Below are 13,558 nucleotides of genomic sequence, written 5' to 3' on the forward strand. Positions count from 1 at the left end.
TCTCTTTAGTTAAACCTTTTGAGTATGCTTTTTCCTGTTAAATTCCTGATATAATTTTTTACTTATGTCATGGCCCTGTATTTCATTCTGTTGTAAATCACAATCAGAAGTTTACCCCACTAAAATCTCCTAAAGGGCAGACACTGCGTCTTACTCGTATTTGTATATGAGTAAGTAATACATAGTGATAATACCTATCACTGACTTTGCATATAATTGGAATACAAAATCTTTGCTAAATTGTGTTAACAATGGAGCCAGGGAGGTCAGAATTTGAAACAAGAAACATTTGAGATACATAGATAATAAAATATTTTTTTTAAAAAAAGAACATTTGAGGGTTATTGACCTAAAGAGGGTAGGTTATAAGCAGGGGATTTCCAGGAGAGATGGAGTAGGAGAGCCTGGGAGCCCCAAGAGAATGAGCGGGCAGGTGTCATCAATATCTCTTTTTGTGGAACAGGCACGTAAACACTTAATTTCAATAAACTGCAGGAAATATAGCAACAGAGGTGTACATAAGGCATTCTGGGAAAATTGAGGGGGACTAGTAACTTAGTGTGGGAGGAGTGAACAGGAAGGCTTTTGGGGGATGCTGTGGGAGCGGAGACAGAAAGAATTCCCGGGAATACGTCAGGTGAGGTCGGTGGGTGGGTGGCGGGGCAGCACATGAAGCAAGATAAGGGGGAGAAGGAGGTAGGGCCCCACTGATAGAGGGTCTTAGAGTTTGCTGGCTAGCTTGGCCGTCTCCTTTCAGGAGGAAGTCTGGGTAAAGTGATGGTGCAGCTGAGCTTAGGGTCTGTTGTGTCTTCCTGGAGGGAGGCAAGAGCTGAGGGAAATGAAGGCTGGCAGAAGCCAGTCCAGTAAGGCCTCTAGTTGTAGGAGCCCAGCTGAGGTGAGGAGGGGCACACTCAGGAAACGCTGCCGAGGCAGGTTCTACAGCGCGTGATGGACTAGAGTGGGTGGGACCGAGAGCCAGCCCCTGAGAGCCCAGTTTTCTATCTTGGTGGAGGAGAGTGCCGCCAATAAAAAATAAAGAATAGGTGGAAGATAAGCAGGCTGAGGTGGGGAAGGTAATGAATTCAGTTTTGAGCTGCTGAATTTGAGATGTCAAGGAAATGTCTAGTAAGCATTTGGACTTGGGAGTGCAAAGTTTGAAATTCACAAGGTTTTGCTGGAGAAAATATATTTGAAAGTTATTAGCAAACAGGTAGTGGTTTTAAATCAATGTTCCTCAGACGTTCACGTGCATATATATCACCCAAGGAGCTGGTTAAATACAGGCTATGATCTGCACATCTCGGGTTGAGCCAGTGACCACGGTTCTCCAACAAGCTCTCAAATAAAGCTAACGCTGCAGGTCTGCAGGTGACATCTTAAGTAGCAATGGTTGAAAATGGACCGCTTGTGAGGCGGGGAAGAGCGAGTGCTCTCACCAGGGAGACACACAGGACCATTCTGATGTGGAGCCAGGAAAGGCAAATAAAGAAGAAACCCAGGAAGCAGGGAATGGACTGGTCGAGGTGCTCGTCTCCACGGCGGGTGCGGGTGGCCCCCGGGGGGCGGGGACCGAGGAGCGGAGCCAGGTCAGACGCCCGGCAGGTGCGGGGGGAGGCGGCGCGGAGCCCTGGCGGTCCCCTCGCGCTCCCCCACTGCTTGGGGAAGATCTCCGCTGCTTCTAATCCCCAAAGCACTACAAGGGGGTGAAAAATAAAGTAAAGCTCTATTAGTCGAGACCCTGCTTTGTGCCAGGGTGGTCCTAACACGTCCCGTAATTTCGTTACACCTTGTGGCTTTAACTAGAAACCTGCTCCACGGTACCAGCGGGCACTTAGGCTCGGTTTTTCCCGGTCAAGGCTGTTTCGGGGAAGCTGGGGCCGGGCTGGGCTGGTTGCGCGGGAAGAAAATGAACTCCACAGAACGCGTGCGTCTTCACCGGGACCGGCCAGGCCTCACTGCGCCGCACGACGCCGGCCCAGGAACGCGCGGGCCCGGGTGCTGCGCTGGGCGCGGCGCTTCCCACTCCCAGCCGCTCCCGGCAGGACTGCGCATGCGCTGCCCCCGCTCCGCCTCCAGCCGCCCGCAGGCATCATCCGGCCGTCGCTGCGCCGGGGGGGCGGGGCCTCGGGGCACGGGCCCCGCCCCCGCCCGCTCCGCGCCCTCACTTCCCGGCTACGTCATGAGCCGCCGTCCGCCGAACGCCGCTTCCCCTTCCTCCGCTGGCTCGCCACTCGGCTACGTCACCGGGCCGCTAGAGCGTGCGGCGGGGGCGGGGCCTCGGAACTCCGCTCCCCTCCGGTCGGCGCCCTCACCGCTCGGTGACGCCACGGGCCGCCGTCGTGCGGCGGGGGCGGGGCCTCGGGCCACCACCTCCCCTCGCAACGCGCCCTCGTCGCCCGGTGACGTCGCGGGCCGCCGTCGAGCGGCGGGCGCGAGGCGGGGCGAGCGGGCGGCGGCCCTGGGGGTTGGAGCCCGGAGAGAGGGCGGGGAGGAGGCGGCGAATCGAGGGGCGCGGGGAGGGGCGGCCAAGGTGGCGGCCGGAACATGGCGGACCAGCTCCCTCTGAACCCCGTGCGCAGCGCCGCGGCGGCGGCCGGTGCCAGCCGCAAGCGCGCGGCCTACTACAGCGCCGCGGGCCCCGGGCCCGGGCCCGACCGGCACAGCAGGTAACGCCGGGGCGCGCTCGCCGCCCTCGCCGCGGCTCCGGTCCCGGCCCCCGTCCCCGCTGGGCGCCGAGATGGGGTCCCCACCCGCGGCGGGCGGGCCGCCGGCGGGGTGTCGAGTCGCCTCCCCGTGCTGCCCTCCGGCCGGCCGCCGGGCTGTTGGCATGCGAATCCCGGCCCTGCTGAGCTGCGGACCCAGTCTTGCCCCTCTCAGGCCTGGGGCGTGTTCCCCTCTTCTGGAGTGTGGGCAGAAGCGACTCGCACTGGTAGGGACGGCCCGCACTCCGGGGCTCTTTCAGTTCCAGTTTATGCCTGGCGACAGATGAACCGGAAATGAAAGAGATGGAAGCAGCCAGAGTTCTTCTCGAGTTCTGAGTTACTGTTCAAGTAAGGTGATGATGGAGAGTACTGACTTCACTGGTGACTCAAGAAAATACTTAGTATTCGAAACTTGCTTGTATTACTGAATAAATTATGAAGCTTTCAGATACAACTTTTAATTATATTAAAAATACATATCTTATTGAGAATCAGTTATTTTCACAGTTGTCAGTGTAAGTGAAGAACTTTTTACCTAAACATATATTTACAAAGTACATTTTGTTGACATGTATTTTTGTTTTTGGAATGGAAAAATGGAAATTCAGAAAGGTTAAATTGTTTAATGGGGCCACAGTTTAGAGGTGGAATTAAATGTACAGACCTTTGATTTAAAATGGAAGTCTCGTACCCGATTATACCAGTTGGTCTTATTTCTCGCCTAAAGGAAAGACTACCGTATTTCTGAAACGATAGAATAATTGGAAAACCAAACTTTAAAAAAGGGGAAATTTTGCGTCTTACGGGTATCGAATATTTTATTCCAGAAGGGTCTTTATTTCTTTATATTCTCTTTTGCAAGTCTTGTAGAACATTTTGTAGGCTTCGGTTGATAAATATTTTTTGCATCGTATACGGTAATGATGCAAAAACTAGGGTGAACTAAGTCTGGAACAAGTCTGGCCTTAAGCTGTAGAAGGAGTAAACCTTTTATACAAAGTGGAAAAATATGCATTTCACACAATATCCTGTTACTTCAGAATTTGAGGTTTATAATAATTTTTGCTTTTATTTGCAACGTACAGACAAGCATACATAATATATTGTTATAGAGCTGAATTGCAATTATGCTTCATTTACTTCAGGGCTTCTTAACCTTTTTTGTTCCACGGACTCGTTTGCCAGTCAAGTAAAAACTGTGGATTCCTTCTCTGAATATATCGACAGATAATTTTACGGCACTCAGCTATTAATAGCACCGGATCTAACACGCAATTTTGAAGTATGGATAAGTGTAAGCGATTTTTCGAGATATGCAAAAACTGTAATGTAATATGAAATGAATACTACTGTATTTTTATTGCATACATTTCATAAATGAAGGAAATGCTAGATTTCAGTTAGAGGTCAGAGAAAATAAAGACAGTAAGTTGATTTTATTTTCCATTCCAGCTGCATGGACTCCTGATTTACATACTAGCTCTTTGATTATAGATACCTTATTTAAACTTTCAGCCTTAATTTCCTCACCTGTGAAACAGGGGATGCTTTTTTCTTAGGGGATTGTTGAGTGTCACAGAAGAACCTACCCAAGGTGCCTTTCCGTGCTTGGCCTGTAGTGGGGTTCTCCAGAAACACCATTTCCCCTTTTTTTCTTGTTGCATTAGTAATTCTCTAAATGCGTAAATATTAGATGCTTATTTGGAAATAAGTCACCCTATCTCAAAAATAGGTTTCTGTCACAGTTTGAGTCTAATAATGCAAAGTTCCCATTTGGGTTTGATCTTTGCATTAGAGATTAATTCATTTGCTTGGGCAAATTGTATCTCCTTTATTTGTAGAGTTGGAATTGGGGGATTCATACCTACAGTTAGACCAAGTTCAGTGCTTTTTTCCTAACCCCTGATGGTCTTAAGACCTTTGTCTATGGATAGAATTAAGAATTTCTTGGTTACTGATGAACTCTGAATTAGTTCCCAGTGTAATCCCTCCTTCCCCATGCCGTCTTTGAAACATCTTTTGCTGTGTAATGTTTGTTTGTTTTTGTTCTTGTTGCTGTGTAAATTTTTAATTAAAATTTTTGACTAGGATCCTAGGGACCAGTGAATTTGGTAGTTGAAGGGGAAAGGAATGTGCACTTTTCTGATGCATATCAGAAAAATAAAGTTTTAATTCTCAAAGTATGGTTGTGGTGTGAAGGCATGTGCTGGAAGTACAATGTATTGGTTTTCTATTGCTATTATAACAAAATTAGCAGCTTAAAATAGCATTAACTTATTAGTTAGTGTGTTAGTGTTAATTCTTCTTTAAACATTTGGTATAAATCTCCAGTGAAATTATCCGGGCCTGCAGACTTCCCTTTGGAAGCTTGTAAACTACAAATTCAATTTCTTTAATGGTTATGGTTATTTAGATTATTTCATCTTGTTTGAGTTTTGGTAGCTTGTGGTTTTTGTGGAATTGGACCATATTTTCTGAGGTGTCCAAGTATTTCCATACTGTTGTTTTAATGACTGTAGGATCTCTAGTGTACCTATTTTGTTACCTTTTTTTTTTTTCTTTTTTTCATCAGTCTTGCTCAAGGTTGGTCATATTTGCTGATTTTTTTTTTTAAAGCCAGCTTTCAGTTTCATTGATTTTTCTATATTGTTTTCCTTTTTTTAGTGTCATTGATTTCTACTCTTTATTTTCCCCTTCCTTCTGCTTGCTTTGGGTTTACTTTGTTAGTTTCTTCACCTAGTTTCTTGATTTAGGAACTTCGATGATTGATTTAAGATCTTTCCTCATTTTTAGTATAAGCATTATATTAGGGAAATTTGCCTCTCAATACTGCTTTAGCTGCATCCCACATATTTTTAAAAAAGATTTATTTATTTATTTAATTTTTTATCTCCCCCCCTTTTGCCTTGCTTGCTGTCTGCTCTGTGTCCATTCTTTGTGTGTTCTTCTGTGTCTGCTGGACTCCCTTTTTTTTTTTTTTTTTTAAAGATTTATGTATTTATTTAATCGCCCCCCCCCTCCGTTGTCTGTTCTCTGTGTCTATGTGCTGCGTCTTCTTTCTTTGTCCACTTCTGTTGCCATCAGCAGCATGGGAAGCGTGGGCAGCACCATTCCTGGGCAGGCTGCACTTTCTTTCGCTTTGGGCAGCTCTCCTTATGGGGCGCACTCCTTGCGCATGGGGCTCCCCTACGCGGAGGACACCCCTGCGTGGCAGGGCACTCCTTGCGCGCATCAGCACTGCGCATGGGCCAGCTCCACATGGGTCAAGGAGGCCCGGGGTTTGAACCATGGACCTCCCATGTGGTAGACGGACGCCCTAACCCCTGGGCCAAGACCGTTTCCCTGGACTCCCTTTTGTTGTGTCATCTTGCTGTGCCAGCTCTCCGTGGACATGGGCGTCAGCTCTCATCCCACAGATTTTTAATATGTTGTATTTTAATTTTCATTCAATTCTACTTTAAAAAAAGATGTGTTGTTGTTGGTACTACGAGCACCCTGGTAGGGTGTTGGGATCAGTGAAGGCTTCCGAAGATTAGTAGTTTTGGTTGTTGGCAAAGGAGTGTGGCTGTTGAAAATGATATCAGGCCGGAGTGGAAGGGAAAGTCCTTTTTTCCTGTGGGGTCGTGCATAGCTGTGTTTCAGGGATGAGGAGCAATGAGTTTGTTTGGTCTGCCGTCCTCAGCTTGCGATTGCCCTCGGTGTATGAATAATACGTGGAGGAAGTGGTGAACTTGGTCTATAGAAGTGGACTAGAGAATTAGTCTGGTTGAGTGAAGAGACCAGAGATAGATCTGTGTGAAATGTGGAAAATGTTGGAAATGAAAAGCCTTGATAAGGCTACTGCTTGCCCTTCCTCCCCCCAATTATGTCCTACTGTCCGATTAGCTCTGGAAAGTATAGAGATGGATGAGAATACTCGTGTAAAGCATGGTATGAGGCCAATAATTTATGAGAGCCAGTTCCTCCATGTCCTCACAGTATCTCCGATATTGTCACCATTTTTTAATTTTAGCTTTTTAAATAGGTGTGTGGTGATATGTCATAGTGTTCTAAACTTGCATTTCCCTAATGGTGAGTGATGTTGAACATCTTTTCCAGGGCTTATTTGCCATCCATGAATCTTCTTTGGTGATGTGCCTCTTCATATCTTTTTGTTTCTTTTCTAATTGGATTGATTTTTTAAAAATTGAGATTGGCTTGAGTTTTGAGAGTTATTTATACAGTTATAGAAATGAGTCCTTTTATGTGATTTGTAAATATATGTGTGAATGTGTATGTATATATATATATATTTTTTTTTCCACCCAGTCTGTAGTTTGTCTTTCCATCCTCCTAAACAAAGTCTTTTTAAAGTTTTGATGAAATCCAGTGTATTATTGGTCTTTTTCATTTATGGGTTGTACTCTTGATGTCAAGTCTAAGAATTGTTCACCAAGCCCTAGATCTGGCAGATTTTCTCCTGTATTTTCTTCGAAAAGTGTAGTTTTACGTTTTACTTTTAAATCTGTGATCAATTTGGTGTTAATTTTTGTATAAGATATGAGGTTTAGCTAGTAGTTCATCTTTTCTGCCTATGGATTTCCAATTGTTCTGGCTCATTTATTGAAAAGAGTTTACTGCCTCTATTGAAACCTTTGTCAGAAACCAGTTGTTCATACTATTTCTGGATCTGCTCTTCTGATCTATTGATCTGTGTGTCTGTCTGTCCACAAATTACACAGTCTTGATTACTGTAGATGTACAATAAGTCTCAAAATGGGCCAGGGTGATTCCTCCCAGTATATTTCCTTTTTCAAAATTGTTTTAATTATTCTGGTTCCTTTGCCTTTCTATATATCTTTTAGAATGATCTTGTCATATCTACAAAAAAACCTTGCTGGGATTTTGGTAGGAGTTGGCTTTTAAACCTGCATATCACTTTGGGGAGGATTGATACCTTTATTATGTTGAGTATTTGAAACTGTAAACATGGTTTGCCTTTCCATTTATTTCGATCTGCTATGATCTTTTTCATCAGTGTTGTGTAGTTTTTCACGTACAAGTCCTGAACATGTCTTGTTAGCTCTATTCCTGTGGATGCTTGTTGTGCGTTTTTGTTTTTTTTTTTAGGCAGCACCTGGAACTGAAGCTGGAACCTCCCATGTGGGAGGTGGAGTTCAACCACTTGAGCCACATCTGTTCCGCATTTCATTTTTTGGAATGATTATATATGATACTGTATTTTTAATTTGGATTCTGAGTGTTCATTGCCTGTATCTAGAAATAAAATTGATTTTTGTATATCTGTCTTGTATCTTGAAACTTTGCTGAACTCATCAGTTCCAGCAGGTTTTTCTTTTTTCTTTTTTTTTTGGATGTTAGATTTCTTGGAATTTTTTATATAGACAATTAATGTCATCTGCGAATAGGGACAGTTTTCTTCATTTCCTGTCTGTTGTCTTTCATTTCCTTTTTCTTGCCTCATTGCGCTGGCTAGGACTTCTAGTTTTATGTTGAATGTTAGTGGTGAGAGCAGACATCTGATCTTGTTCCTGATCTTAGGAGGAAAGCATCAGTCTTTCTTCCTTAAGTGTAATGTTAGTTTTAAGTTTTTTGTAGATATTTCTTATCAAGTTGAGGAAATTCCCCTCTATTCCTGGTTTTCTCAGAACTATTATCATGAGTGGATGTTGAGTTTGGCACATAGCTTTTCCTATATCTATTGATTTAGCATCATGATTCTTCTTTAGCCTTTCAGTGTTGTGGATTACATTGATTGATTTTCAAAGATTGAACCAGCATCACATCCCTGGAATAAAACCCACTTGGTGATGGTGTTTAATTCTTTTAATGTATTGCTGAATTTTATTTGCTAATATTTTGTTGAGGATTTTTGTGTCTCTGGTCATGAGGATCATTGGTCCTTAGTTTTCTTTTTTTTTTTTTTTTCCTTTGTGTTCTCTGTGTGGTTTTGGTATCAGAGTAATACTACTGCTTTATAGAAAGAAATGGTAAGCGTGCCCTCCTCTTCCGCCTTTTGGAAGAGATTGTGTAAATGTGGGGGGGGGGGGGTTAATTTTTCTTTAAATGTTTGGTAGAATTCTCCAGTAACACCGTGTGGGTTTGGTGATTTCTTTTTTGGGCATTTAAAAATTATGAATTCTGTTTCCTTAATAATTATTAGGCTATTTAAATTATTTCATATCGTTGTGGTAGTTGTGCTCTTTGAGGAATTGGTCAATTTTCTATAAGTTGTCGAATTTATGAGTGTAGAATTGTCCATAGCAGTCCCATATTATCCTTAAATTTAAAAAATGACTCATTTTTATTTATTCATTCTCTGTATCCAACAAGCAAAAACTCCTCTTCCCGTTCTTCCCATTCCTTGGTAATCTCTAATCTACTTTTTGTCTCTGTGATTTTGATTTTTTCAGACATCTCATATGTGACATTATAGACTATTTGTATTTATTTTTGCCTTTTTTCACTGAACATCCATATTGCAGCATCTTTTAGAACTTTATTCCTTCTTATGGCTGAATAATATTCCATTTTGCTTATCTATTCATTTGTTGATAGATACATGGGTTGTCCACTTTTTAGCCCTTGTGAATAATGTTGCATGAACATAGGTGTACAGTATCTAAGACCCTGCTTTTACTTTCTTTGGGTGTATATTCCACCAACAATGTTCTGCTCTCTCTGCATCCTCTCCAATACTTGTTTTATTCCTTTTTTTTTTTTTTTGAAGATAGCCATCCTTGTGGGTGTGAAGTTTTATGTCATTTATGGTGTTGATTTATATTTCCTTAATGACTGATGGTGTTGGACATCTTTCTCTAAGCTTGATCATTTGTTTATTTTTGGAAAAAGGTCTAAGTCCTTTGCCTATTTTTTAAATTGGGTTGTCTTTTTGGTGTTGAGTTACAGGAGTTTTAAAAAAATTTTAAATTTATTATATATTTTTTATTCTGGGTATTAAATCCTTACCAGATAAATGGTTTAAAACTATTTTCTCCCATTCTATGGCTTCTCTTTTTCACTTTCTTTTTATTTTTTTTTTAAAGATTTATTTATTTCTCTCCCCTTCCTCCCTCCCCCCCCCGGTTGTCTGTTCTCTGTCTATTTGCTGTGTCTCCTTTCTTCGCTTCTGTTGTTGTCAGTGGCACCGGGAATCTGTGTTTCTTTTTGTTGCGTCATCTTGTTGTGTCAGGTCTCCGTGTGGGTGGCGCCATTCTTAGGCAGGCTGCACTTTCTTTCGCGCTGGGCATCTCTCTTTACGGGGTGCACTCCTTGTGCGTGGGGCTCCCCTACGCGGGGGACAGCCCTGCGTGGCAGGGCACTCCTTGCCCGCATCAGCACTGCACATGGGCCAGCTCCACACGGGTCAAGGAGGCCTGGGGTTTGAACTGTGGACCTCACATGTGGTAGACAGACGCCCTAACCATTGGGCCAAGTCAGCCGCCCTTTTTCACTTTCTTGGTAATGTCCTTTGATGCACAAACATTTTTAATTTTGATGAAGTCGAATTTATTGTTTCATTTGTTACTCATGCTTTTGGTATCATATTTAAAATTGATTACTGAATCCAAGGTCATGGAGATTTGTCCGTATTTATATTCTAAAGAGTGATTTCAACTCATATATAGGTCCCTGATTCAATTTGAATTAATTTTTGTATATGGTGTGATGTAAGGGTCCAGCTTCATTCTTTTGCATTTGGGTATCCAATTTTCCCAACAACATTTGTTGAAGAGACTGTTCTTTCCCCATGACATGTACGTGGCACTCTTGTCAAAAATCAATTGATTGTATGCATGAGTCTGTTTCTGCACTTTCAATTCTATTCCACTGTTTTAGTTTTCTGTCCTTATGCTGGTACCACACAATTTCGATTACTGCAGTTTTGTAATATTAATACATTTTGAAATCAGCAAGTGTTATTCTACCAACTGTGTTCCTCCTTTTAAAAATTGTTTTGTATATTTGGGGCTTCTTGCAGTCCCATATGAATTTGATGATTCGTTTTTCCATTTCTGCAAAAAAGGCTGGAGGAATTTTGATAGTGATTGTGTTGAATCTCCTGGATTGCTTTAGATAATAATGGCATCTTAAACCACTTTTATGTTCTCCCAGTCTATAAATGTGGGATTTCTGCCATTTATTTAGATCTTTTTAAATTTCTTTCTGCATAGTTCTGTAATTTTGAGTGTACAAGTCTATCACATCCCTAGTTAAATTTATTCTTATTTATTTAAATGTTATTATAAATGGAGTTGTTTTCTTAATTTCCTCTTTGAATTGTTCATTGCTCGTGTATGAAGACACAATTGATGTTTGTGTGTTGATCTTGTACCTTGCTGCTTGCCGAATTCATTTATTAGTTCTGGTAGTTTTCTTTTCTTTGGTTGTCTGCAAGGTCAGTAGTGATATCCCTGTTTCATTCCAGATATTGGTGATTTCTGCCTTCTCTCTTTTTTTTGTTCGTCAATCTTGGCTAGAGGTTTGTTAATTTCATTGATCTTTTCAAAGAACCAGCTCTTTTGTTTCATTGATTTTCTCAAGAGTTTTCTATTTTCAGTGTCATTAATTTCTGCTCTTTACATTTTCCTTCCTTTTCTTGCTTTGTGTTTATTTTACCTTTTTTGTTTTTGAAGGTGGAAGCTTAGATTATTGATGGGAGACTTTTCCACTTTTGTAATGAAAGCATTTAGTCTTGTAAATTTCCCTCTCAACACTGATTTAGCTGTGTCCTGCAAATTTTGATATGTTGTGTTTTCATTTTCATTTGTTTTACCATATTTCTTGACTTATATCTTTGAGATTTCCTTTTGACCCTTGGATTATTTATTAGTCACTTGTATCGTTTTTAAATGTTTTGGAAATTTCCTGTTATTTTTCTATTGTTAATTTTCTCGTTTAATTTCTCTTGTCAGAGAACGTGCTCTGTATTGATTATAGTGGTTTTTAATTTGATGTGGTTTGTTTTATGGCCAAGAATGTGGTCTATTTTGTTATGGATTTCTTGGGTTCTTGGAGAGAATATGTGTTCTTTTATTGGGTGGAGTGTTCTAAAATGTTAATTTGATCATGTTGGTTATAGTTGTTGAGTTCTGTCTTCTTTTTTTGGTTTATTGTCTGGTTGTTTTATCACTTGTTAAGAGAAGGTGGCTCTGGCTATCATTGTGAATTTGTCTGTTTTTCCTTTTAATCCTGTCAGTTTTTGCTTCACGTAATTTACAGTCCTGTTGTTTGATGATATACTTTTGGGGTTGCTATGTATTCTTAATGGAGTGATACTTTTATAATTTTGTAATTTCCACCTGTCTCTGATAATATTTTTTGCTATGACGTCTGTTTTATCTGAGTGTAATATAGCCACTACTTACAACATTTTTCATCCTTTCCTTTCAACCTTTTTTTTTTTAATATGGAACACTTCAAAATTTTCATGTCATCCTTGTGTAGGGGCCATGCTAATCTTCTTTGTATCGTTCTAATTTTAGTATATGTGCTACCAAAGCAAGCACACTTTCAACCTACTTTTATTGCTACATTTTGTTGGTTCCTGTTTATGTAATCCATTCTACCAATCTCTCTTGATTGATGTATTAGAATGTTTACATTCAGTGTCTTAAGTTTGCCATTTTATTTTTGTTTTCTGATTGTTGTTTTGTTTCCTTTCTTTTTTCCTGCCTTGTGGGTTAATTGAACCTTGTTTTAGAATTCTGTTTTGGTTTTCTGTCATGTTTTTCAGTGTCTTTTACTTTTCATAGATTTTTTTCAGTGATTTCTCTTGCGGACACCTTTTTACTGGTTTTCGTTGGGCCTACTCTGATGATGGTAGGGATGGGCAGGGACTCCATGTCACCCTGGATGGTGGGCAGGGGCCGGGGGGCAGTGGAGAGTCCCAGTGTGACCTTGTGGTGGTGGGCTCATTTTCCTGGCTCCTCACACTCTCCTGACAGTGGGTGGGCGTCTTGTTGCAGTTAGATGGGTGTGGAAGTCCAGCCTTTGCCATTTAGTGTGGGTGTCCGACTGCATTTTCCCCAATACTTTTGCATGGGGTGAGGCAGTTATTACCTAAAAGATTTCTGTCCTGCTAGGCTGCCCCTTTCTTGGTCCCTTGACTAGAAAGAGCAGGCTTCAGCTGGGCTTTTTTTGTCTGTGCCTGTTAAGATTCCCCGTTGTTGACTCTTCTGGCACTCAATATGGGATGCACTGAGGCATTGAGAAAAGCCAGGGAATTTACTGTCGTGCTCATCTTTTGTCTCGAGGTCCCTAGCCAGTCTGCCATCTTCTGTCTGTCTTTCAGAGTCTTTGTTGTGGTGTCTATGTGATGTCTAGGGAGTAAAAAAGAAATTTTTTTGACATGTATCACTCATACATAAACAAGAAGTGTATAGCAACAGTTGTGAACTTGCAGAACAAACACAGCATCATACATGACTCTTCAACTCACCCTACCACCAATACCTTGCATTGTTGTTAAACATTGTAAACTAATGATGAAAAAGCACTGTCTAAACATCACCACCAACTGTTGCTGCCTCCCTTCACCCCTCCTCCTAGCCTTTGTTATCTCCCTTTTCCAGCCGTTGCTAGCCTTCACCGCCTACCTCATAGCTGCCTGCTCAGCTCCGCCTATCCACTACCGCCCCGTAGTTAATCCGCCCCCGTTCCTACCCCTCCCTTGACCCGACCTTATATAATCAAGTGTATTTCCGCAATAAAGTGGACTAGCTCACTCTCACAGGCTGTCTCCGTGGTTTTTACCGCGCGTCCCCCACACCTGGAGAACCTAGGCCTACGCGCTGGCCTAGGGGCTCACCACCGAGCCGTGGAAGCCCGCCCGGTCCTCGTGGGTTGCTAACTTA

At 42.1% G+C, this 13,558-nt stretch overlaps 1 protein-coding gene and 1 non-coding gene across 8 annotated transcripts in view; one reads left to right on the forward strand and one right to left on the reverse strand.

Moving 5' to 3' along the window:
• Window positions 1–2,464: 2,464 nt before the first annotated feature.
• ATP9B (ATPase phospholipid transporting 9B (putative)) overlaps window positions 2,465–13,558 on the forward strand; it is a 359,772-nt gene continuing 348,678 nt past the window's right edge. For 4 of the 7 annotated variants that reach the window (XM_071208595.1, XM_058277921.1, XM_071208596.1 and 1 more), the window contains exon 1: window positions 2,465–2,666. In XM_071208595.1, coding sequence (XP_071064696.1) covers window positions 2,545–2,666 — 122 coding nt within the window. In that variant the 5' untranslated portion in view covers window positions 2,465–2,544. Of the gene's footprint in view, window positions 2,667–3,847; window positions 3,997–13,558 lie in introns of those variants that run through there. The other 3 variants (XM_071208597.1, XM_071208598.1, XM_071208599.1) reach the window with 2 other exon arrangements.
• On the reverse strand, window positions 12,106–12,211 carry LOC111765253 (U6 spliceosomal RNA). Its single transcript, XR_002797647.1, has one exon. It is a non-coding gene; the product is annotated as a U6 spliceosomal RNA (small nuclear RNA).

The sequence above is a fragment of the Dasypus novemcinctus genome, chromosome 16 (assembly GCF_030445035.2).
Source record: "Dasypus novemcinctus isolate mDasNov1 chromosome 16, mDasNov1.1.hap2, whole genome shotgun sequence".
Taxonomy (NCBI): Eukaryota; Metazoa; Chordata; class Mammalia; order Cingulata; family Dasypodidae; genus Dasypus; species Dasypus novemcinctus.